Genomic DNA, 27,740 nt, shown 5'->3' with positions numbered 1-27,740 from the left:
TCGGCCGAGGAAGTGAAATGGTAGAAATTATAATGGAGTCGTGTGAGTCGTCATTCTTCATGAAGGAAAGCGTTCAGATAATTACACTGGACTTAAAGAATATAATACACACGATCGATTCTGATAACGTGATGTTACGTTATTTTTCTAGGTGAAAAGTGAATAAGTAATAATTGAATATGCTGGCGCACTGGATTTAAGGTTAGTGTTTTTCTGTTATGTTAGATGCCCTGGTGACAGTGCAATTAACATAGGATAGTTAAAATAAATTATTTTGTTATATTCTTAGCTCTCTCTAATTGTCAACCTGAACAAAATGATAACATTTACTTTAGAAAGTTTGTTTGATTTTAGGCTAAGAGGACCATTATGAAGTTGTTTTCATTTTTTATAAAGACAAGGGTAAACTACCATGTGCATGGTAACTAGTAGGACTTCATACTTTAACATTTTTTACTATAGGCTAGGCCTACAATTCTGTTTGATAAAGTTGTTTTTACTTTTTATAAAGACTTAGGGTAAACTACCATGTACATGGTAACCTAGTAGGACTTCATACTTTAACATTTTTTACTATAGGCTAAGCCTACAATTCTGTGTGTTTTCACTTTTTATAAAGACTAGGGTAAACTCTTATGTGTATGGTAATTTAGTAGGACTTCATACTTTAACATTTGTACTATAGGCTAAAACCTACAATTCTGTCTGATGGACTATTTAAAAGTGTTCCAAAATGATCAGAAAATACTCAACAAGTACGTAGACATTGCTCTGTTTTAAAATATCCATATCAGAAAATAGGTGTTTTGAAAAATTTGTTACCTTATAGGCTATTTTAGCCACATTAGCTATAACAATCTCAAACCACGGGTAGGGTACAGTAAGTTGACGTGGTTTTGGTAATTGTCACATTAACGGCCGGAGCGGCAAAATACTAGTTTTGCGTTATTAACTAATTGGAATCATCCTACAGAACAAAACAATATAAGGTTTGACGGGGTGAAAATGAGAAATAACGAAATTCTAGAACATAAAAATGGAACAACTGTTCAAGCGCGGAGCAATATTTCCATGTTCTACATCCACATCGGGTATCACGTGACCTTTTGTAACCTCGTGTTGATGTCATCGGATGCGGCGCCATCTTTGCAAACGTAAATAAAAAATAATACTGAAATGAACAGAATTTTGATCCAAATGAACGTTTTTCTTAAATTTCGAGCTACAAATTAATTAGTTGTTATCGAGTTGAGACGAGTGCCTCCGGCCATCATTTTGGACTTCGGCAGCACCTTCAGTCTAATTATCTAGTGAAGCACTGACTTCTGCCCCGGAGCGTTCAGGGAACAGATATGCTATCAGTCCCAGCTGCAGTTATTATTTACAACACCAGTTCACTACAATTGGTCGAACCAGTGGATGGTTGATCCATGATTATCACACTCACTCGATCCAACCTACAGTACACATTAACTCTGACTTCTGCCCCAGAGCTCTCAGATAACAGATACACTATCAGTCCCATCTGCAGATAATACTTACAGATATCCAGACACAGCACACAAACAGGACATTAAACATTAAGAACTTAACTATTTATGTATATACCCTCTAAAGTCATGTTATTTGTCATTTGCACCCCCTAAAAACCATATATATATTTTGTTCAGGAGGATGAGCAGAATACGTTGATAACGTCAAATTCGTGATTTGCCAGGTCGCCCTTTAATCTTATAATTTCCCCGGTTTTTTAGATTGAAATTGGCAAACGATATTACTTAATCATAACCATTGATATAATCAATTGATACGGATTAATTATTTTGAACAATTAACTTAAATATTGTATATCATATATCAACTATTCTATATATCAACAGCTGTAATCACTTTTAAATAATTCTCGTAATGTAATATTTCAATGTTATATACCATTTGGGTACTTTGGGATTATACCGACCACACCCAGACATGAATCGTTATTTGAAATTTTGCTTCTACTGATTACTAGATTAGCGTAGAACAATATTTCGTCAATATAAAACAGGAATTGTCTTATCGCAAACCCCTCCCCATCCTCAGACAGAGGTCAAAGTCGAGCGGTCTAGTAGATAACGTGATTGCAGAGTCTCACCGCCCGTTCAGCTGGTGCGTCGCTTTGTTGTACTTTTGTATTTTACCCCTACATTTCCCTAAACACAAAAATTCAACAAAAACAAACATTACCAAACAAAAACTAAACTCTTTATTGAAAAAATCACACAAAACTTGTTTTTATTGTTGATCACACTCCGCCACCCAAAAATGCGAGTGCCTCCGGCCATCAGCGCCTTCGGTGCCCCGCGCTGATGTCTATCAGTAAAATATCAAATTCTAGAGGGGCTGATCAGAAATATAAATTTAATTGTAATGGAAAGGCAATTATGTACCGTGCAAAAAACTTAGATAACCATGTGATGCCGCGCGGCCTGCCGTAATCGGGATTCTCGAGAAAGATAAGATAACAGCGACAACAATACCAATCACAATACCTGGAAATGCTTGTTGATTGATGGAATGCTAGTTCTGTTACTCAAGTACATCGTTTTATAACGTTCTAAGTTCACCGACGTGAAACTGGCCATAGATTCCAACCATAAAAAGAACGAGTACCGGGAACTAGTTCCTAAATGAATCCTAACCTAGTTCATCAACTCAAACCATACAAAATATATATTTAATTAATAACGTGAAGATAAATACTACAAATAAAGATTTTAAATGAACAAACAGTACTTTTATGATAATAATCCCCTTTTATAGCGGCAATTTTCAAGACTATATTCAATTAAAAGGCAAGTTTTGAGAAACCCTATAAAAGGGCCCATACCTTAAAAACGTACAAACCGATTTTGATAAAACTTTCTACACACACTCACTACATGGTCTAGTATACTAAAATACAAGCCTCATTCTTAGGCCACGCCTATTTCCGGAGCTACATCGATTTTACAGGCCAAATGCTGTCAAAAATCAATCTATGGATAGCCATATCTCAAAAACGTACGAGCCAATTTTGATAAAACTTTCTGTACACATTCACTACATGGTCTAGTATACTAAAATACAAGCCTCATTCTTAGGCCACGCCTATTTCCGGAGCTACATCGATTTTACAGGCCAAATGCTGACAAAAATCAATCAATGGATAGCCACATCTCAAAAACGTACGAGCCAATTTTGATAAAACTTTCTCTACACATTCACTACATGGTCTAGTATACTAAAATACAAGCCTCATTATTAGGCCACGCCTATTTCCGGAGCTACATCGATTTTACAGGCCAAATGCTGACAAAAATCAATCTATGGATAGCCACATCTCAAAAACGTACGAGCCAATTTTGATAAAACTTTCTGTACACATTCACTACATGGTCTAGTTTACTAAAATACTAGCCTCATTCTTAGGCCACGCCTATTTCCGGAGCTACATCGATTTTACAGGCCAAATGCTGTCAAAAATCAATCTATGGATAGCCATATCTCAAAAACGTACGAGCCAATTTTGATAAAACTTTCTGTACACATTCACTACATGGTCTAGTTTACTAAAATACTAGCCTCATTCTTAGGCCACGCCTATTTCCGGAGCTACATCGATTTTACAGGCCAAATGCTGACAAAAATCAATCTATGGATAGCCATATCTCAAAAACGTACGAGCCAATTTTGATAAAACTTTCTGTACACATTCACTACATGGTCTAGTTTACTAAAATACTAGCCTCATTCTTAGGCCACGCCTATTTCCGGAGCTACATCGATTTTACAGGCCAAATGCTGTCAAAAATCAATCTATGGATAGCCATATCTCAAAAACGTACGAGCCAATTTTGATAAAACTTTTTCTACACATTCACTACATGGTCTAGTTTACTAAAATACTAGCCTCATTCTTAGGCCACGCCTATTTCCGGAGCTACATCGATTTTACAGGCCAAATGCTGACAAAAATCAATCTATCAATCTATGGAAGGCCATATCTCAAAAACGTACGAGCCAATTTTGATAAAACTTTCTGTACACATTCACTACATGGTCTAGTTTACTAAAATACTAGCCTCATTCTTAGGCCACGCCTATTTCCGGAGCTACATCGATTTTACAGGCCAAATGCTGTCAAAAATCAATCTATGGATAGCCATATCTCAAAAACGTACGAGCCAATTTTGATAAAACTTTCTGTACACATTCACTACATGGTCTAGTTTACTAAAATACTAGCCTCATTCTTAGGCCACGCCTATTTCCGGAGCTACATCGATTTTACAGGCCAAATGCTGTCAAAAATCAATCTATGGATAGCCATATCTCAAAAACGTACGAGCCAATTTTGATAAAACTTTCTGTACACATTCACTACATGGTCTAGTTTACTAAAATACTAGCCTCATTCTTAGGCCACGCCTATTTCCGGAGCTACATCGATTTTACAGGCCAAATGCTGACAAAAATCAATCTATCAATCTATGGAAGGCCATATCTCAAAAACGTACGAGCCAATTTTGATAAAACTTTCTGTACACATTCACTACATGGTCTAGTATTTTAACTAGACCATGTAGTGAATGTGTACAGAAAGTTTTATCAAAATTGGCTCGTACGTTTTTGAGATATGGCTATCCATAGATTGATTTTTGTCAGCATTTGGCCTGTAAAATCGATGTAGCTCCGGAAATAGGCGTGGCCTAAGAATGAGGCTAGTATTTTAGTATACTAGACCATGTAGTGAATGTGTACAGAAAGTGTTATCAAAATTGGCTCGTACGTTTTTGAGATATGGCCTTCCATAGATTGATTTTTGTCAGCACTTGGCCTGTAAAATCGATGTAGCTCAGGAAATAGGCGTGGCCTAAGAATGAGGCTAGTATTTTAGTAAACTAGACCATGTAGTGAATGTGTACAGAAAGTTTTATCAAAATTGGCTCGTACGTTTTTGAGATATGGCTATCCATAGATTGATTTTTGTCAGCATTTGGCCTGTAAAATCGATGTAGCTCCGGAAATAGGCGTGGCCTAAGAATGAGGCTTATATTTTAGTATACTAGTCCATGTAGTGAATGTGTACAGAAAGTTTTATCAAAATTGGCTCGTACGTTTTTGAGATATGGCCTTCCATAGATTGATTTTTGTCAGCACTTGGCCTGTAAAAATCGATGTAGCTCCGGAAATAGGCGTGGCCTAAGAATGAGGCTTGTATTTTAGTATACTAGACCATGTAGTGAATGTGTACAGAAAGTTTTATCAAAATTGGCTCGTACGTTTTTGAGATATGGCCTTCCATAGATTGATTTTTGTCAGCACTTGGCCTGTAAAATCGATGTAGCTCCGGAAATAGGCGTGGCCTAAGAATGAGGCTTGTATTTTAGTATACTAGACCATGTAGTGAATGTGTACAGAAAGTTTTATCAAAATTGGCTCGTACGTTTTTGAGATATGGCTATCCATAGATTGATTTTTGTCAGCATTTGGCCTGTAAAATCGATGTAGCTCCGGAAATAGGCGTGGCCTAAGAATGAGGCTTGTATTTTAGTATACTAGACCATGTAGTGAATGTGTACAGAAAGTTTTATCAAAATTGGCTCGTACGTTTTTGAGATATGGCCTTCCATAGATTGATTTTTGTCAGCACTTGGCCTGTAAAATCGATGTAGCTCCGGAAATAGGCGTGGCCTAAGAATGAGGCTAGTATTTTAGTAAACTAGACCATGTAGTGAATGTGTACAGAATGTGTTATCAAAATTGGCTCGTACGTTTTTGAGATATGGCCTTCCATAGATTGATTTTTGTCAGCACTTGGCCTGTAAAATCGATGTAGCTCCGGAAATAGGCGTGGCCTAAGAATGAGGCTTGTATTTTAGTATACTAGACCATGTAGTGAATGTGTACAGAAAGTTTTATCAAAATTGGCTCGTACGTTTTTGAGATATGGCTATCCATAGATTGATTTTTGTCAGCATTTGGCCTGTAAAATCGATGTAGCTCCGGAAATAGGCGTGGCCTAAGAATGAGGCTAGTATTTTAGTAAACTAGACCATGTAGTGAATGTGTACAGAAAGTTTTATCAAAATTGGCTCGTACGTTTTTGAGATATGGCCTTCCATAGATTGATTTTTGTCAGCACTTGGCCTGTAAAATCGATGTAGCTCCGGAAATAGGCGTGGCCTAAGAATGAGGCTAGTATTTTAGTAAACTAGACCATGTAGTGAATGTGTACAGAAAGTTTTATCAAAATTGGCTCGTACGTTTTTGAGATATGGCCTTCCATAGATTGATTTTTGTCAGCACTTGGCCTGTAAAATCGATGTAGCTCCGGAAATAGGCGTGGCCTAAGAATGAGGCTTGTATTTTAGTATACTAGACCATGTAGTGAATGTGTACAGAAAGTTTTATCAAAATTGGCTCGTACGTTTTTGAGATATGGCTATCCATAGATTGATTTTTGTCAGCATTTGGCCTGTAAAATCGATGTAGCTCCGGAAATAGGCGTGGCCTAAGAATGAGGCTAGTATTTTAGTAAACTAGACCATGTAGTGAATGTGTACAGAAAGTTTTATCAAAATTGGCTCGTACGTTTTTGAGATATGGCCTTCCATAGATTGATTTTTGTCAGCACTTGGCCTGTAAAATCGATGTAGCTCCGGAAATAGGCGTGGCCTAAGAATGAGGCTTGTATTTTAGTATACTAGACCATGTAGTGAATGTGTACAGAAAGTTTTATCAAAATTGGCTCGTACGTTTTTCAGATATGGCTATCCATAGATTGATTTTTGTCAGCATTTGGCCTGTAAAATCGATGTAGCTCCGGAAATAGGCGTGGCCTAAGAATGAGGCTAGTATTTTAGTAAACTAGACCATGTAGTGAATGTGTACAGAAAGTTTTATCAAAATTGGCTCGTACGTTTTTGAGATATGGCCTTCCATAGATTGATTTTTGTCAGCACTTGGCCTGTAAAATCGATGTAGCTCCGGAAATAGGCGTGGCCTAAGAATGAGGCTTGTATTTTAGTATACTAGACCATGTAGTGAATGTGTACAGAAAGTTTTATCAAAATTGGCTCGTACGTTTTTGAGATATGGCTATCCATAGATTGATTTTTGTCAGCACTTGGCCTGTAAAATCGATGTAGCTCCGGAAATAGGCGTGGCCTAAGAATGAGGCTTGTATTTTAGTATACTAGACCATGTAGTGAATGTGTACAGAAAGTTTTATCAAAATTGGCTCGTACGTTTTTGAGATATGGCCTTCCATAGATTGGTATTTGTCCAAAAATAGGAGAGGTCTAAAATGAGGGTAGTAATATAATACAGTAGACCATGTATTCAAAGTAATGTATTAAGTATAATCTATAGATATTTTTGTATTTGTTCATTTTTTAAATTATAAAATTTAATTTTAATAATATAATTTAATCCTGAAGTGATTGAACTGGTTCAGGAACTAGGTTAGTTGTAGTTCAGGAACTAGGTCAGGAGTAGTTCATGAACCAGGTTAGGATTCGAGTCAGCGGATTAGTTCTTTTTATGGATGGAATCTATGGCCAGTTTCACACTGCTCTAAGTTCATTGAAAAAAGTTTAAGCGTTGGGGGCATATAACGGAATCTGAACCCATTTAATCGTTGTAAGTTTGTAATTAAAGAGTTGTTTTTTTGTTCTATCATGTTCGTTTCTATAAATTTATATTTTTGTGTTCTTCATACTGGTGTGGTTGGTATAATCCCAAAGTACCAACATTTGATTATTAAAAATGGCAGTCAATTTTAGAAAACTACACTACATTGTTTTGAAAGATGATAAGATACATTGTGACTTCAACATGACTCGTACCTAAAAACGCATTATGTGAAATTAGTGGGAAAGAAACAACTGTAACTGTGAGAGGAGCAAATATGGTCGTCTTCAGTTTTCCTAATTTTGGTTATAATAATTTGTTTGATCACTGTAAATATTAAATTCATATTTTAATTTAAAACATATGATTGTTATTGAGGACTATAGATACTTTTATATCGATTGATAGTCTAGGATTTGAAATGCGAATATTAGGTATCAATGAATACATTCTTCAGTATAAAAAACCGGGTCTGCTTATCGTACCCTATCCCAAACCACTTTTTAAGACAGTATTTTTTCATTCCTAGAAAGAATATTTAAGAGATCGCGATCCATAATTGCACAATAACTGATAGGCTAATATGTTTCAAATTTTAGGTTATATCTCGAATAATCTGAACAATAGGGGACCGACAGGAATAAGGTTTTTGTTTGAGGGAGTATTACAATTTAAGGAGAGGTAGGAAGAATGTGGAGGGGATAAACAACACTCAACACAGGCTAACAAACAAACAAAGTATAAAAAACAGGCCAACAAAGTTGAAGAAATTTGTGAGGTCTTAACATTTTTGCAGCAGTATCTACCTCTGACAACGTTTATTCCTCGTGTCCTGTCCTCAGTTCCTATTTCTAGACGTTTTGCTTAACATTTTCTACCTATGCGTATCTATCTTGCGCATTTCATCATTAATTACTTATTTTTAGCTGTTTTGTGATTGCTCAGACTTTTTGTGTTTTACATTCCAAAATACAGACTTTGTGTTTACACAGCTAGTTCGGACTTTGGTGAAGAAGCGTCACTTATCATAGTTGCATTTTTCTGTGTTTTATAGAACTTAGTAATATACAATTTGTGTCTCAATTAAATTGTTTGAGTGGGTAAGGTAATATGTAAAAGTCTTCTTGCCTCTGTTTCTATTCTAAGTTAACAAATATAAGTTTTATTTCCTTTTAGTTTCATTATATTTTATTTTATTACAATACAAGTAATCAATAAGTAGTCTTCAACATATACCTGTTTAGGCCGGACCCTACATGACTCATTACTCTGACATTGAATACATTGATCGGGCCGATATAAAATCTATTGGTTGCGTCATGTAAAAAATATGAGGCAGCAAATAATTTAGTCGACTCCCAATATCTGTCACAATATAATGTTTTTATATGCTCTGTAAGAATTTACTCTGAAGGTGTAATATTTGTAGAACGTGAAGTATCTGATTAAGAAATTCTTGCAGATACTGAAAGCCCAAATAGAATAATTGAACCTCTTAGAATTAAAAGGCGAGTAAATAATGAACTTACACCCACACAATTTGTAAAACTAACATTTGACTCAGATAGACTACCTGAATATGTAAAACTGAATTATGTTCGAATCAATGTAGATAGGACATATCTCTGTTTTGCATATGGCCATGTAGCAAGTAACTCTTGTAACAACAACAGGTTATGTAGAACCTGTGGTGAAGCATATCACTCTGACGAAAGTAATGTGCCAGCAAAGTGTTTTCATTGTCAGGAACACACAATAGTAACTTCAGAACATGCTCCGAATATACCCGCGAAAGGAATATATATATCTGAATCCTTGTCGTCTTCATCAAAACTCAAGTTATGTCTAATATCCTCCTCATTTCCAGCATTTCTAGGCTGTTTGTATCATTTGATTTTGAAATAAAACAAGCCTTATAATATTGGTTGTAAGAGATGTATTTTGAACTTTACGTTCATAAGAAAATATTATAGCCTATTAACTTTTGAGGTTAAGTTTAATATTTAGAAAAATAACGAGCAAAAACCACCCAGTAATAATTGTTAATAAACGTAGTAGAATTTACAGAACCTTTTCATAAGAAAACATTACATTAACCTTTTGTGGTTATGTTTAATTTTTTTAATGATGTTCAAAACAGTAGCTTACCTATAAATGCAGTAGAAGAATTTGCAGAACTTTTTAGTAGTTCAAGTATCTTTCTCCCATGAGAATGTTTAATTTTTCATACTAATAGTAACAAACATCAAATTTTTAGACTTAACCCTGGAGCTGGCAACTAAAAATCCTGTAGTGGCAGGCTATTTTGGCTTACAAGTACTTATTCTTAATGATCTCTACACTTCAAATATTGTGTTTTTATAATGATGCTTTATGTTGTTTTATTCAGTAATATGTAGAATAACATAACCTACTAATAGATATGAATCAATGTTATACATACTTTTTAAATTAAGTGAAACGTGAAATAAAAAAATTAAATTTACGTAATTTTGAGACCATGCGTAGGAAACTAATAGAATAGAAAGTTTGAAATTTATAATTCCAAAATAACTAAAAGATAGCAAAACTTGTCTAGTTTTAGAAAATATATAGTTGTATGGGGGTTTTACAACAACAAAATTATTTGGTATGCATTTTTTCTAAAGCCATGCATATTTGTGAAAACGCGTTTTGAAAGAAAATTATACATAATATTTTTTTGGAACTAAAGTGCATAAGTTGGGTAGTAAACATGCCAAACATACTTACTAATGTACATAACAATACTAAACATTACAACCAGGACACCACCAAGATGATCTTTTTTTTATTTCGGGAGGACAAACACAGCAAACCCTTGTTTTTTTTTCCTGGAAGATGTTCAAGTTTGTGAGAACCATCTGGAGAGAGGGGTAAATGATGAGGGGCAACTGGTGTTCCAGTGCCTGCCAAGAAGTGAACAATTTGTAAAATGTATTTTCTTCTTGGCATTGGAGTTTGTGGAGTACACTGAAAACCGTATATACTATAAAAGAATTATGAAAGCACATGTCCAGGATGTTGAAGAAAATCTTCTTCCAATATCTTCTAGTAGGCCTAGTGCAAGAAAGGTGATAAATGGACTTATCTGTAGTGTCAACTCCACCCATTAGCTTGTTATAGTGGTCAATGAGCGTAGGTTTTTTTAGCCACAATGCCACTTCTACTTGTAATATCCCTGTCTTCAGCATGGTATCACTGTTTACCAGTACACTGGTTTTCTAGTGGGCTTTTGCTTATAGCCAGTCAAAAGCACTGGTCCCTTTCTAAAATAAACAGATTCTTGTGCCCCCAGTTTTGTGTTAAGCACACTTTTTGATAAGTCCTTAGTATTTTTGTTAGTTGTACCTGTCATAAAGGTGTTGTGTTGTAACAAGGTTTGTTCAATAGGTAACGTTGTATAAAAGTTATCTGTGAATACATAATAACCTTTATTCAAACACTGACCTCTCTCCATGAGATCATACACAACTCTGTGGGTAAAGCTGTCACCTACTCAGTCTTCAACTAAATAGTCTCTACCTGAGTAAAGCGCAGAGTGTATCATATTTGCAGTTTTTGAGTCAACCAACTCAAATTTTTTTATGCCATAGCGTGCATGTCTTTTATTGGGCATATACTGGATGAACGAGCATCTGTTCTTCATCCCTACCATACTCTCATCAATACTAAGATTTTGGTAGGGAGTCCAGTGCCTTTTGAAGGCAGCATTAGCAGCGTCCCAAAATGGCCTGATCTTGACCCAAGGGTCATACCCTGGTTGGCCTCTTTTGATGGGACCGTTGTGAAGTCAAATGCATCATGGCATGAATTGCCTGGAACCTACGTAAGGCCATAATTTTTCCATACCAGGGAATAAAGTCTGCAGGGTCTTGTGACCAATAATCTGCAATGTTTTTACATGAGGACAACCCATATTTATCACTAGCTAAAAACTGCTTCATTTCCTCAATTGTCACATTACGCCAAGTCTGAAGTCTAGATTGTTCTCTCATTTCCCAGATAACAGTTTTTTTTCCCAATCTGCTTTTGCAGCATATTTGTTGGTTTCTCTAGCCATGACATTTATCATGCCTTCATCTACAAATAATTAAAAATATTCTATTGGCTCGTGACTTATAGGACATTCTCTAGCTCCGGGGTTTCTTATCAAGAATTTTTTTTCAAGACTTCAAGAAGTTTTGTCTTGGTTCAGGAGGATAAATTTTTAACCATACATCATTTATGTGTGGAATCTCTTGTGATGGGGAGGAGGTCTGTCGTATAGACAGGTCTTATGGACGAGTTGGTAGTGAGAAATTAGGAAGAGATAGGCCTACATCTCCTTCTGATTCAGATCTAGGAATCTGTCGTTCAGGCCTATTGTTTGCCCTGGAGTCGTCAGAATCAAACTCAAATTGAAGACAATAATTGTCCTCACCACCAGAAGAAAAATCTAACAGGTTTTCATCATCCGATTAAAGATGACTACCAACACTAGCAATGCCACTGTCAGAATCTACTTCATTGTCACTAACTGGGTTTAGTAATTCCCGCAAATCACTTGATCTGTCTGTACAATTTTCCATCATGTATTAAATAACTAAAAATGTATGGTAAAATAGTCTAACAAGAAGTAAAAAGTGATAGACATGCTTTGAAGAAAAAACTACTTACACCACACTAGGCCTATTACAAAAAATGGATTAGGTTCAAAACAAGACATTGATAAGGTTACCAGCAAAACACCAACATTTCTGCCTCAAAAATTTCTAACACACAGTAAATAACGAGACAGACTTTGAAGACAAAACAATTTACATCACCATAGTTGAAAACACAGCTCAGTGAGGTAGACTGTTATACGCTTGCCGGCAAAACACTAACACATAACGTTGAAATATAAATAACCAATTACATAACTTTATTTCGTCACTTACAATCAAACTGAACTATATGTATCATTCTTCAGGTAATAAATACATCACATTCAAACACTGAAATAACTGTTTTACTGAACTAAAATAAGAATGCAGTAATCGTAACCTCAGTTAGCAGACGAGAATGGCAATGCCCACTCTGGACTAAACGACAAGTGAGTAAATAATAGCAGTTTAGAAGGGATAATAAGAACAAAAATCATATTATTTGGATAAAACAACTCTTCGTACAGCATGGTGATGGGCTTGTTGTCTAACCATCGTACAGCAACCAAAGAGTTTTTGAACCCTCTCCCGCTCGCAAGGCAATAATCGGCACGGCCACAACATAGCCACTGCAGCCTAAACGGCACAGATCGGCACGCACTGCTTTATCTACTAGAGCCGATAAGTGCTGCTCTCGAGTAGCAATAGTTTGTACTACTACGGGTTGTTTGCTATCAGGAGACCATTCACTTTACTTTTACAGTAGATTTATTCCATTATTTTGCTATTTATATTAGTTGTGCGGAAACAATGGCGGGTTGTAGTCGTGCACTTCGTGACAGTAAAATCGATCTCGTTATTAGTAGTGATTGCGACGATTCAAGTGAGTGTAGTGATGTACCAGAGCTTTGTGAAGTGGTTGCTGGCATTGCGGATGTAGTTCGGAGTGATCACAGTGGCAGGGGCAGTGACGGCGAGCCAGACAATGACCTTCACCAAGTAACTGCGCAAAAAACAACCCGGCGCCCAGCTGTCCGTGTGCCCCCTCCCTGGTCTCGTACAATTAACTTCATTGAATCAATATATAGTGAAATAATTAATATATATAATTATAGTTAATTACAATGACAGAATGTATGTAAGTTGAGACGCCGTGTATTTTGACCGAGCGCGACCGGCAGAGCGAATTAATTCAGGTTAGAAGCACCGTGAGCGCCTGGAAACAACGCGAGCGGGAGAGGGTTAAATCAACTACGCTGTCATAGGTATCTGAACAATTTAATGGATGTAAACCAATTGTCACAAAATAATCTGTGGCCAATGTTGTGAGCCAGATCCTGACACAAATGAATCACGATATCACCCCGAGAACCTCAAGTTGTACTGTGGACAAGTTTTCTCCTGGCCCACGTACACAGCAAAGTCATGCATCAAGCCAGATGTACCAAATCTCATAAAAGTTTTGTAACCCCATTTTTTTTTGTTTCTTTTTTATTAATTGTTTCATTCTGGAGGTTCCTTTGAAAGGGATCATGTGCTCTTCCACTGACTGGTTTTGCTCAGAGAGGATGTTTCTGCAAACATCTTGCAGATGGTAGAGTAACTGTGCTACTTTAATTAGTCTTTCTCAGCCTGGAACTTGTGTGGTGTTATGAACCACATGAAGATATTTTAAAATTAATTCAAATCTGTCACGTGACATAACATTTTCCACAGGGGGGAAACGGGTTTTGTTGGCCCAAAACATCCTATACTGGGGCATCGGATTAACCCCAGTGAAGACGAGAATGCCAATAAACTGTTTTATTTCAATATCAGTTACTTCCAGTATCCTACCTTGTTGTTGGGCATACAAATTACTCTGTTGTGTAAATAATTCAATGGTTTCATCGTCAATGAAAATCTTAAAATAGTTCAGCGAAGATTTATTTATCGTATCAGCTGGTGCATAATGAATATTTCCACTCCAATTTCCGTCTGGAGGAATAAATTGTTGCTTCCTCCATATTGCTGCTGGAGATACATGACGTCCACGTCCACCTCGACATCTAATACCTTTGATCCTTACTCTTCCTCTTTGCCTTGGTTCCACATAAGGAGTGGTAGCAGCAGTTTGCCTTCCTCCCCTAACTCTAGGCCTACCACGAGTTGGTCTTTGAGAGGAAAGTCCTCGTTCAACTTCTTCTGTCTGATCTTCAACCTCTCCAAAAATTAACTCAACCCTGCTGGTAACCTTTTCTTCACAAATAACTTCCTCAAGCCTGCAGACAACCTCTTCTTCACGAATAACTCTTAACACTGCCGTCAATCTCTTCTTCACCTTCTTCTGCCTCCTCTTCTACACCTTCTGGCCCTTTAACAGTTTTCTGTGTTTCTCTTCTTCAGAAATTGGGAACTGAAAAACCACATATAAATTAGAAATTGGTACTAAACTTTACTTAGTACATAGAACTAGGTTGCAGTACAATAAGCGGCCATCACCACAATCGAATAATTGTATAAATAAATATTGAATTTATCGATATTCATGATTATCTACAGAATAATTACATCATAGATATTTAAAACTCATAGTATAGGTTGCAGTATAATAAGCGGCGATAACCACAATAGAATAATCGTATATTGATTACAAATATCACTGTGTTTCAAACCTTTAACTTTTTTGTTGTTACAGTTCTGTAACCATTTCATCTATGAGAGTCACGAGAAAGCAGTTCCAATCATTTATGTATCGTCTCATGTCTAGTCAAAAACTCTCAAATACAATTTATTCATCAAAATAGTTTAAATTAACTAAATGTTACACTGTTTTGTTTTTTGGATTATATAAATACACACAACCAAGATAGTTTTATATCTCTTGTTAACAGGTTGGCCTCCACGTGCAGCACATATGCTGCATGACAGAATCTTGTCACAGACCATACTGATGGCGAGAGAAAAGAAGAGACCTGGATTCTGGCCTATCTGAAATTTGCAGGCGCTCTACTACTAGTATGTTGCCGCACCTTGTTTCGTAATTCCATTATTGTTTCACTGTTCCATTGCTAGGATAAACAATACGCAGGGTTGGCTGTGGGGCGAAGCGCCTGAAATTACCGCGCGGCAACACACTAGTACACAGCTGTGCGCCGGCACGGGCCAGGTCTCTTCTTTTCTCTCGCCATCAGTAGGTGAAATCGGTTATTATACCAACAGACCAAAGACTAATTAAGAAGTATTTGACATTATTTTTCAATATCTGTGATAAAGCATACATAAATATACTTCATACAATGGATTGTACAGCTTTATGTGAAGTGATCACATATGATACACATTGTCTGTGAATGTAAATTGTATGTGTTTCATATGTGATACACATCAAATCAAGCATGTTAGGTAAATAATAAATACTCCTTTATTACATTAATATTAAAAATAAGGTTTATTTTGCATTGGAAAACGGTTAATAGTTAAATGGTTAGTGGTTAAAATGGTAAATGTACCTTTATTACTTCTTTGCCTTAATAACATGTTTTTTTAAAAAAGCAGTCCGTACACATAGAAGTACTTGGGTTACACCCTGGGTACATTGTTTTAACTTGTTTCGCATGCTTAACAGCATGCCCCCGACCGAATTCACTTTTCATTCTTTCATAACACGAAGAACACCGACTCCTCTTATCTGTTTCATGATAATGTGGTTCAGCTGTGAAGTGTCTTCGGGTGGGGGGGGGGGGGGGGTGGTGTCTTCTGAATTAGGCATACCGTTACATAAAATCTGGGCTTTTTTGATGAGTCCAACAACCAGTTGCTCTCTAAATTCAGTAATTTCCATCTTCTTTTGTGTAAGAGTAGTGTACATAACATGGGCATTTACAATAGATGCGTTAGCAATAATTTCTAAAGCAATTTTTCGATACCATTAAACCGATCTTCTAATAGGTGAATTGTAAGATGCCATTTGATCAGATTGGTCAATGAAACCCTTAAATGCATTGCAGTCTATAATAGTGGATGGTTTTTCTACAATCTTTCCTCCTTTTGTTGTGATAGCCGTCATTTCTGGAACTGATTTAGTTGTTAAAAATAAAATATCCCTCTTATCCTTCCACTTACTCACGATTACATTAGAGTTACTTTGTAGCATTTTAATTTGGCCTTTCTTCAACTTTGCTTTAGTAACAGCTGTAGGGTTGTTTCTACGCATTTTCCTCAGCGTTCCTACTAAGTGAGTCTTTTTTTGCAGAAGGGTTTTAGCTAGATTTACAGAAGTGTAAAAATTATCAGTGTATAGTTCCCTACCCTCATTTACTAGATCTTTGGTCAAATCAAGTACAACATTCTCAGTAACTGTTCCAGTTGAATTTGAATTTCCTTCTTTCCCACCACAGACTTTAACGGTATAGGTATAACCTCTATCAATACATACCTTGTAGAGTTTAATACCGTATCTGTGACGCTTGTTAGGTATATACTGCCTAAATGACAGTCGTCCTCTGAAAGGCACCATAGATTCGTCGATACAACATTTGTCTTCCAACAGTGCAAGCTTTGTGGTATTGTTCATTCAATGCTTGAATTAGCTATTCAATTTTGTACAGTTTATTTCCAGGAATGATATTTTCATTATCTGAAAAATGTAACATGGAAAGCAAGAGCTGTTACCTGTTTCTGGTAATTTTTGTTTCCTGGACAAAGTAATTTTTGTACAAAATCAACTTTGACCAATAATCTGAAATTTGTGGTTTATTATCTAGGCCCATCCAAATAACCAGGGCAAGAAACGATAATACTTCTGATGGGTTAGTATCTGCCACGTAGCAAGTAAGGAATGTTTCGAAATTGATTCATTCAAAGTTCCTTTGATAATGTACTGATAAGCATAAAGATTTGTTTGCTCAACAATTCTATTAATAATGTCAGGGGTTATAAAAGACAGATAGTAGTCTGTGGGAGATTTATCTAAGTAATTTGGACCAACAATATCTGCATTGAAACCACTGTCTACATTAAAATCAAAGCTTTCTAACTTTCCTGTGACATTATACCAAACAACTTCACTTTGGTTACCCGGGTCATGACTAAGTAGATTCTGTGTTGGACTTACTTGCATAGGCCTAACCTCACTTTCTGACAGGTCATCAGAGGACTCGGCTCCCAGTGTTTCATGTGTCCCAGATAAAACATCATCAACATTGTTTGTTGTTACACTTGTATGTCTCTTCTTCGGCATAGACAAAGAACAATCACTACTGTTACTAAAATCATTAATGTTTGGCATGTACTCACGATCGGCATCACTATCATATTCAGAACTTGTGCTGTCATATCTGTCAATATAAATATCTTCACTTCTCAATAATTGTTCACCACTCATTATTTGCAAACTATTTACACAATATATACAAACACATAACCTACAACAGACTTATTAACATAAATATTTCTAACTAATAATAACTCAAACTGTTCCACTCAAATACCATTCATCACAGCTACAGTGTAGGGCAGGCTATTATTTACTAAGGTGGTGGGGGTAACAGGAGCGCCAACATAAAAAACCAAGACTGCCTTTCCCTTAACCACAGACCAGGCAAACACACAATATAGGTCAATAGACAGTAAACGTGCAGCAAATACGATTCATGTAGATAAATAAAGGACTAATATTTGTGATCGTATCTGCTACACACGGTCCGCCGGTAACAAAACTTGTGCAGCACATGTGATACATATGGTCTGCTACAAGGTATTGCCAAAAAAGGCCTGGAGGCCAAACTGTTAAATTATTAAAATTTGTATATATAAACAGGGGACCTATACTATGAGTTTTAAATATCTATGATGTATGTACAGAGCTCCTAACCTTGGCTATCTTGCTGAATTCGAACATGAACTTTCTTAACCTCTTGGCTCGCTGCAGTCATGTTATTGTGATGGGGGACTTTAACACTGATTTACTTGGACCAGCTACTTACGATCAAAACCTTTTTATCCGACATGTTTTTTTCTTGTAACATGACTATACTACCACTTCATGCCACTCACCATACTGCCGCTGCCGACACCTGGCTGGACATAATTGCTGTCGGTGACCCGACCCTCATTGCGCACCATGGACAACTGCCTGCCCCTGGACTTTCAAAACATGATTTGATATTTTGCAATCTACAAACTTCTTCTCCCCAAAACCCAAACCAAAGTTTATTAAATACAGAAACTACAAAAACATTGATCTTGACCTTCTGATTTTCGATACTTCCAATATTTCTTGGCATGAAAATACTATTTTCTCTGATGACGTAAATGATATGGTTTTTCAATTTAATTCCCTAATTCTTCAATTGTTTTGATTAAACCATGCTCCAATAGTCTTCAAACGTGTAACAAAAAAGCCTGCTCCCTGGATTACTGACTTTATATTCGCCATCTGTAAAGACAGAGAGACACTGCTTTCCGCAAGGCTAAGCGAACAAAGAATCAGCACGATTGGAGCTTATATAAAAGACTGAGAAATCAGACACAGCAACAAATTAGAAATTCTAAAATTAGATTTTACTACAATTCTCTTTCTCAGAAACAAAACAACTAAAACCTGTGGACGAAACTGAAAGAGCTGTGGAGTGGGCAAATCTGATGGTGACCAACAAACCCATTTAAAATCCAAATATAATCAATAACTTTTTTGCTAACGTCCCCATTGATCTGTCCCGTGCTCGTGATTATGTCATAGAGCTAGAGGCTTCTCGCTTGACAGACCTGTTCATCAGTTTTCTTTCACTCCGGTGACTGAGGCTGAGGTGTTCAGGGCGGTCATGAGGATGTCTAGCAATGCAGTCGGGGCCGACAACATTCCAATCAAGTTCATTAAGAGCACTCTGCCAGTCACCCTCCCAGTTATTACTGCAATATTTAATAAATCTTTAAGTCCTCAACTTTTCCAGATATATGGAAGCGAGCTCAAATCCGTCCCTTAAATAAGTGTTCTTCCCCTAAAGCTCCATCTGATTTAAGACCTATTAGTATACTGCCTGCGCTATCCAAGTGTTTAGAAAGAATAGTCCACCAACAATTCTCCCGTTTTATTGACAGTGGCAATATTTTGTCGGTATTTCAATCTGGGTTTCGCCCTCACCACAGTACTGCCACAGCCCTTTTAAAAATCACAGAAGATATAAGACTTGCTATGGACAAGCGACAAGCTACAATTTTGACTCTATTAGATTTTTTCCAAGGCCTTCAACTGCGTGTATCACCCTCTTTTACTGATCAAATTGAAGAGGTATGGTTTCTCTGATGGTTGTGTCAGGTGGGTGGGGTCATATCTCTCCGAGCGACAAGCAGCGTGTCAAGACTGACAATGGGTGCTCTGAGTGGAAACCTGTCACCCGAGGGGTGCCTCAGGGTTCTGTACTTGGACCACTTCTTTTTACACTCTACATTAATGACATAACTACTAGCATCCGACACTCAAAGTTCCATCTGTACGCTGACGATTTACAAATTTACCGCCACTTTTCACCTAATGAGATGGACACTTGTGTACAGGTAATGAACTCTGATATTGATTCAATAGCTTACTGGACTTGCAGACATGGACTGAAACTTAATGAAACCAAGACTAACTGTATTTTTAATAGGCTATAAAAGGCTTATTACTAAAATTGACATTAATACTGCTCCAAGACTGATACTGAACAATAAAGAAAATAGTTTTACAATGAAAAAGTAAAAAACCTGGGAATAACTATCAACAAAAACCCTGGGATGGGCTGATCAGGTGTCACAAATTTGTAATAGGGTTTTTGCCTGTATACATGGCCTCAAGCGATTTGCACAATACTTGCCGTTGGATGTTAGAGTGATGTTGGTGAAAACTCTAGTTTTACCTCACTTCAATTACTGTGACGTGGTTGATCAATGACATGACTGTTGACCTTTCTAGTAAAATTCAGCATGCACAGAATTATTGTATTCGGTTTATTTTCAACTTACGACGTGATGATCACGTATCTCCTTATTTTGAGCAATTATCCCTATTAAAATCCAAAGAACTTAGAGATCTTCATGTACTTAGTCTGTTGCACGCAATAATCCACAATGGTTGTCCAAGTTATTTGGCCCAAAGTTTCGTTTTTATGTCTGATATTAGTGCACGTAGAGAACTCGTAGGGGTGCATCTTTATTATCAACTCCAATTCATAGGACAACCTTATATAATAAATCTTTCACTGTTTCCGCATGTCGATTGTGGAACGCTCTCCCAGACAACATCAGAACTATTGACAAGCGCGATCGCTTTGGGGCGGAGGTTCGCGCCTTTCTGCTGCGGACTCTCGGAGGGAGTGGAGTGACGGTTGGTGGTTCTTGTGGTCACACTTGTGGTAACTGTATGTGAGTTGCGTGGATGGGGAATGAAAGCTGATTAGGATAGGATAGTTTTATTAGTTGCCTGTAAAGAGATTTATGTTAGAGTTTAATCTAAATGGTTAATTTTAATTATAATTTATATATATACATTATTATGTTACATCCAATATGTAATTAATTATTAAAGTGATTTAGTTCAAGTGTCAATTACAATGTTGTAATAGGTATGATAATATTTTACTTTGTTTGTTTTTTTTGGAGGTTAAGTGGTAGAGAGGACTTTTAAGTCCTAACTTCGCCTCTGTAAATAAAGGCATTTTTCATTTCATTTTTCATTTCATTCATTTTTCATGTAATTATTCTGTAGATAATCATGAATATCGATAAATTCAATATTTATTTATACAATTATTCAATTGTGGTGATGGCCGCTTATTGTACTACAGCCTAGGCATACTCAAAACATTACAAATAAAAATAATTAATAAATTAAATAATAACAAATAATAATATAATAGTAAATATTACATTTTATGCTCCAGGATTTAAAACGATATAGGCCTACATTGGGCCAAAAGAAACTATCTGCTGTGTACTGTAAATATAAACTAAAACAAGATCCACATAAGAAAATGTAGTTGTATAAGTGTATATATTCAATTACCTCCTCCAAATTATTGTACTGGACTACTTATTGTACATTCCACTTCTGCGTTAAAAATTTGGTTGAAAACTAGCTCATATGGCTCATCATCAGACATATCTTCTAAATCAGAGACATCACTGCTTGGCAACAACAGCCAATCCTCAATATTATCATTATTCATATGAAATAATACGACTATTATAATAACTAGGAAGTCAATTATAAACATTTTTTACATATTTTACAATAATTACAGAAACAATAAATAACCTAAACACTAAGAAGTGATTGTTGCTTAAAAGCAACTATAGGCACAAGACCTATTATTCAAGTATGACTGCTTCATAATCAATTGTTGCTTAGGAGCTACTATCTGCACAAATGCTACATTGTTTATAAAGGTTGTGAACTTCTTGTTCTAATAGTTGCTTCAAAGCAACAGATATCGTTAGACACATACTACATAATGGCATACAATAATCACCATAGCAACTAAATATTTCGGTTGTTTACATGTATAAAAAATTATTCTTCAAGAATAATTTTTCCCACTTCACCAAACATCTTTATAAATAAAAGCCATACCTTTGAAAACTGTGAATGAGTCCAGCTTCAGTAACAAGTGCTCCTCTGGATTTACAACTCAGCCATAATTCCATCAGCAGGGTGACCAACACAGTAAAATTAATTAACCTTTTCAAATGTGTGTTGTTTCTAGACAAAACAGAGTATATCCTGTGACTGCATTAGTTACTGCACAAAAAAATCACAAATATCTGTTGCTTTAAAGCAACAGCAGGAAGGAAAGGGTTAAATCAAATTACATCATTTTTAACTACGTTCCATTTCAGATTACAGTATAAATAGTATTAATGTTATGGTGAATAAAAAACAATCTAGGTGTAGGAGATGTGTATTTGTAATGTAACCTATAACAAACAAAACAGTGTATTTTAACTGTATGTGGCAGTAACAGTTAATTCCGTGGTAACCACTGGGATACTCTTCTTTCAGTAACAGCTGGGCTGAATGGTTTGTTCTCATAACGTTATTTTTGGTTTTGGTTACTCGGTAAATGGTAACAGCTGAGCTCATTTTGTGCAAAGAAAGAGGCTAGGAATAGAAATATTTCACTATGCAATGTTTTTATGCGATATAAGTGGGTTTACATTAGGTTATCATAGATATGTTGCTAGTAGTACCAAACTTAAGCATAACCTTTATAAGCGCTTATGTGATCTGAGCTTGAATTTGGATACTATCTTGAGGGATGTTTTTCCTTGCCGCACTGATGGCAAAAAGCATTTCCTCTCGGTACTTTCCCGATCTTGGATCACATCCTATATCTTACATCGAAGAAGTTTGACAATCTGATTCAGGAAAATACTGATCTGAAGTGCCCCTTGCCATCAGTGCAAGCTTCAGTAGCACCTCAGTACTACCCCGGACTTCTTTCGAAATAAGAAACTAAGATCCCGTGAGCATTTGAAAAGGTTTTATTTAACTTTTTATGTTTACAATACATGAGCAGTTTTGTAAATTTGAATGTAATGATTTGTTTTAATACTAATGAATAAACTGATTATTAATGATTTGTCAGTAATTATGTCTGTCATTTCATCCAGAATCGAGACTAAGCATTTTTTTTTGTTTCAGTTGGGACGATCAAACTGTGACCACATTACATCTTCAGTTGTGGACTATTACTTCTTCAGGCCACTGATTGTCATCTGTAAACAACAAAATCCTGGACATCATTTTGTGATCATTCCAAGAACAAATTTATGCCCTTATAAATGGAGTCTACAGTTGCTGTGTCCATACAAGATCTACCTCCAGAAATAATTGAAACCATTGCAACTTATCTGGGAAGTGACGATCTCCATAGTTGTTTCAGTGTCTGTAGAGATTGGGCGAAGATTTTAAACTCAAACAAAATTTGGAGAAAATACTGTGTTTATCCTGAAAAGTATTTTAAAACCTCAGGATGTACTTCAGGATCTAGTGGTAACAAAGACTTTGAAGATGTATGTTTTTGGAAGAAAAGTTATGATCGGCAAAAGTTGCTGTGGGAAAACTGGAGTAAGGGACGATTTACAAAGAAAAAGACTGATGTGTGTCCATCAAAGTTGAGTAATTTAGTTTACTTTGTTGATAATTTTTTCAATTATTGGTTAGTACATTCACATCATAGTACAGGTATATCAGTTTGGAAAGTAGATGAAATTCCAAGCTTTCATTCTAAACTTGAAAAGATAGATCAGTTTCGTACACTCCCTATTAAGAACAAGCTTATAGCACTCTATTCAGATTACATACGAATTTTTGAGTTTAAACCTCCAGAAAATGAGCTTCTGCTTCAGTATAGGTTTAAATTCAGTGAAGATACTATCATTCCTGAAGATAGTGAGTTCATAAATGAATATGTTTGCCGTCAGCGCTTCATAATTGTTGATAATTTCTTTATCGGGTATTGTGCCAATATCACTGATCTCCGTCACACTTATCTTCACATTTGGGACTGTGATTTAGGTAAAAAAGTAGCAAAACAAAGTATTTTTCAACAGTCATTTGTTGATTACATGTTATCATCAACTGGTATTGACATCACTAAAAATTTTGAAGATGGAAATTTGATGCTTTATGACAGTGATTCTAGACGGTTTCTTGTCAATACGATGGCCTGTGCATATAATCAGTGCGAAATAAGTTTATATAGTTTGGATGAGATGAAGTTTGTCAATGTGGTGGCTCGCATAGAGAGTGTAAGTGCTTGGTGTATCATGAAGGGAGATACGATCTGTATCTTATATTTAAGCAATTGCTACCAAGTGTGTGTATACAATACCAGAGGCACATTCTTGGCTCAAATGGATTTTCCTGGTTTCTATCATCCCTATGAATATCATTGGTTTTGGATGACAAGCACGAAAGTTATTCTCAGTTTCGGGGATACGATTCGTGTACTGGATATTATTGATTCCGAGAATGTGTGTGGAAGAAGTTTCACTACCAACACAAATAAGTTTATACTTGGGTATGTTGAACCAAGATTTTTATTGTTGTATGACAGAATTACCATTAATACATTTCAGTTGATCAGTTTTTATGTAAGTATCTGGGACGTTGAGTCTGGCTTGAGACTGTGGGACTTGGGACACTTAAAAAGTGTTGATTCATGTCGTTTTCTATTTACCGCATCAATCTATCCAAGTAAAGTAATTGTACATTTTGCAGGTGAGGAAGAAGTGAGCATGTTGGATTTTGAAGGTGCTTGATATTTGACAAGTCCCTTTGAGTGAAGTTACTAAATTACATTATATATTTAAATTAATGATTTTATTAGAAAAAAGCCTAGAAGTATTTTATAAAACTTTGACTTAAATCGATTAATAATAAAAATCATATTAGTAATAATCTCAGAAGTGCCAAATTGTAAGTAAAAATGTACAAATTATTTCATGTGTACTAACTTCACATTATTCACAATAATAGGTAATAATAAATTTAATAAAAAGAACTGATAATTTGAAGCACAAACTTGTACTTTATATGTTGATCTCTCTCAGACATAGATTTAAATTGAGAATAAACAATTTCTATCAATGGAATCTATACAGTTCACTATTTCCTTTGCTGCATAGTTTGGCCTGTTTTCAAAGCCCTGTATTGTTGGGAATGGGTTTGTGTCCATAGGTGAACTTGCACATTCATGTCCAGACCTCCTGTATTTCAATATCGTCTCATATCTGTTCTTAAAACAGTACATCTTTAGTATCCTAAATCCTTAATAGACATAGATTGTCAGACCTACTTCCCCATTCCCCTTTACACTTCTGCTGGCTGTAGACTTGTTCACTACTATTTCTGGGGTTCAAATATTTGTTCCTCAAGGGACAACTTGGTTGTCAGAGCATATAATGGTTCCCCCTATGTATGTCTTCAAACCTAGATCTTTTTCGTGCTTGCTATTGATCGATCAGTGTTCAGGCCCGGATCTTGGTTATCAAGTATACTGACATCTGATTATACACACATGTAACACATCACACATTGATGTCATGGAGAATCAGCGGAAGTTGTCATCTTTTATAAATAACTGTATGAATGTCAGAACCTTCCAGGTAAGATTAGGAATAATCAATTCTAGTTAGTAATTTTGTAAAATGGAGTACCCCAAGAGAGGATATAATATATGCTGCAGCAGAAGAATCCTGCTTATATTATGCACTACAGAAGTTATAGTGCATTTTGATTTCCAGACTAAGGAATACATCGGAACCTTCTCTTACACTGAATTATGCTTGTGTATCAATAACTCACACCTTAAAGTTCTTAATTACTCTGTACAATAAATTTACCTGGTGTTACTCCGGTTCCTTCGCAAATTTACCTACATACCATACTTGAAAAATCTAAAATTAAAATGTTAATGCCACTTTCACTTGCTAAAGGTGATGTCCTGTCAGCAAGTAGGCTGCAGCCAGGATTCAAATCCTCGACTTTCTCAAAGCATTTGTTGCTTATGGGCATCCGGTCTACTCTTCTGTTCATTCTAACTTCATCAAAATGTTTGACACCATACGTCACGATTCTATCAGATTGGCATTTGACTGCAAGCTGTGTGGTTAGTCTGTTGACTGAGTGTGGAGATTCACCGTTGTTGCAAAGGCTTTGTTTACTCTACAAACTTTAAGTTAAAAGAAAATTTTACTGAAAAGAACAAATTGTCCCACACATTTTTAATAGAGCACAGGTATGCTGACTAAACTTGTAATAAATATCTCAAATGTAGACATTTATGTAGTTCCATGGTCTGTTTGAAGTCTGACTATCGTAACTTATCTGGCAAGCCATTTGAAATAAATTATGCCTTGAAGCATTATAAATAGTATTTCCTTTCCAGTCAATTCATGAATACTAGAATTACTAAGTTTTTAATTAATTTTAGTCTAAACTGGGTAGGCTACATGCACTCATTTACAATACACTCAGTGATGTATTAAACTAGTTTTAAGTATTTTTAATTGTAATGAATAATGCATTGTTTATTGACTATCATCTAAGTTTTGTGGTTCACAACGCGTAAAAACATCTGTTACAAAAATGTCAAACTCGGTGAGATTAAAAGATAGCTCTCCACAGAGTGGCAATATATTACAAGAATTTTATTATATTAAAAATGTTTTGATGCGGTATGAATAAAAACACTTGGATAATAGTCATAACACCAACCATATAAGCACAAGATTCTAGAGAACAATATGTACTGATTTTTAATATCATATGAGTAAACTGTTAGGTTTTAATTGAACATATATCTAAGATAACTAGTAAGTCATGTTAGTTGATAGAATAGAGTTTTAAATTATTTATTAAATGAATATTTAAACATATCTCCCGATTTATTTGTGAAGTGACTCATGTTAATTTACAATGCTATTACTTTTATTAATAGTAATGTTTGTGTAAACATGTAAAAATTGAGTATGACTTGTACACATGACCGATTATTAACTGATAATGTAATAAACATGTAACAAATCTAGTATTTAATATTTCTTGTAATAAAATTATAATTATTATTGTAAAAGGTTCTAATTATATGAAGCAATAAAAGGAAAAGTGGTGTAAGTCATCTGAGGATCATTTTGAGATAAACAAGATTTTACTAGAAACATTGTAATAAGATATTTGTAACATTTATAAACACGATTGTAGTATAATTTTGTTTACTAAGAACATGCGTAACTCTACCAAAAGTTTTGTACTACGGTAAGGGACGCAATGATGATGTTTTGTTTTATAGGATGCAATGACTTTCTCTACTTCCTTTAAGATAATCTAAAGAAAACAAAACATGTTTATTGTTTGTAAATTAAAAAAAACAAGCTTTAATGTGATTTTTCTCAAATAAAAAGGTAAAACTGATTTAAAAAGTAATTTTTTATCGTGTAAAATTAGCTTAGCACTATCCTTCTGCAGTTCAGTCTAGATCTTTGCAAACATAAATTCACTAGTTTAGTAGTCATTGTTTTATTTTTCTACATCAGGCAGTGGTCCAGCTTCGTCATTGACTTGATCAGACGATGTAAGATTTCAAAATTAACCTTGACGGGAGGAATGTATGGTAGTAAATCACACATCCCTTTTTTAGCTTTACACACACCTGAGCGGTAAAGGTACTTTTGTACAGGTACTTCAGTTGAACATTTTTCAGCAATATTGGTCTTCCCTTCTGCTTGCTTGGAAGGATATTAACTCGTTAAATTGTCTTCATATAATGTTTATAGACAAGTGAGAATGGCTCATCTTGTTTGACTCTATCCACTGCATTTTTAACCATGGCACTGGTTGGTTATCTGTATTGGTTTTCCTTTTTGTGATTTAGTGAGATTTGCCAGATCTTTGAAGTCTTCCCTAAGCATTTTTGA

General features: G+C 35.6%; 1 protein-coding gene across 1 annotated transcript; it reads left to right on the top strand.

The window, feature by feature from the left end:
- On the top strand, window positions 1–27,206 carry LOC124357866. The gene is made up of 2 exons (XM_046809949.1): window positions 1–201; window positions 22,963–27,206. The coding sequence occupies exon 2, from the start codon at window positions 23,103–23,105 to the stop codon at window positions 24,582–24,584; it is 1,482 nt and encodes a 493-aa protein (XP_046665905.1). The 5' UTR covers window positions 1–201; window positions 22,963–23,102; the 3' UTR covers window positions 24,585–27,206.
- The last annotated feature ends 534 nt before the right edge of the window (window positions 27,207–27,740 follow it).

The sequence above is a fragment of the Homalodisca vitripennis genome, chromosome 3 (genome assembly GCF_021130785.1).
Source record: "Homalodisca vitripennis isolate AUS2020 chromosome 3, UT_GWSS_2.1, whole genome shotgun sequence".
Lineage (NCBI taxonomy): Eukaryota > Metazoa > Arthropoda > Insecta > Hemiptera > Cicadellidae > Homalodisca > Homalodisca vitripennis.
The sequence above is the reverse complement of the archived record's forward strand: the minus strand, read 5'-3'. Positions and strand labels throughout refer to the sequence as shown.

What these genes read in the sequence shown, in the direction of transcription:
- LOC124357866 (XM_046809949.1), top strand. Translation starts at nt 23,103, where the DNA reads ATGGAGTCTACAGTTGCTGTGTCCATACAAGATCTACCTCCAGAAATA.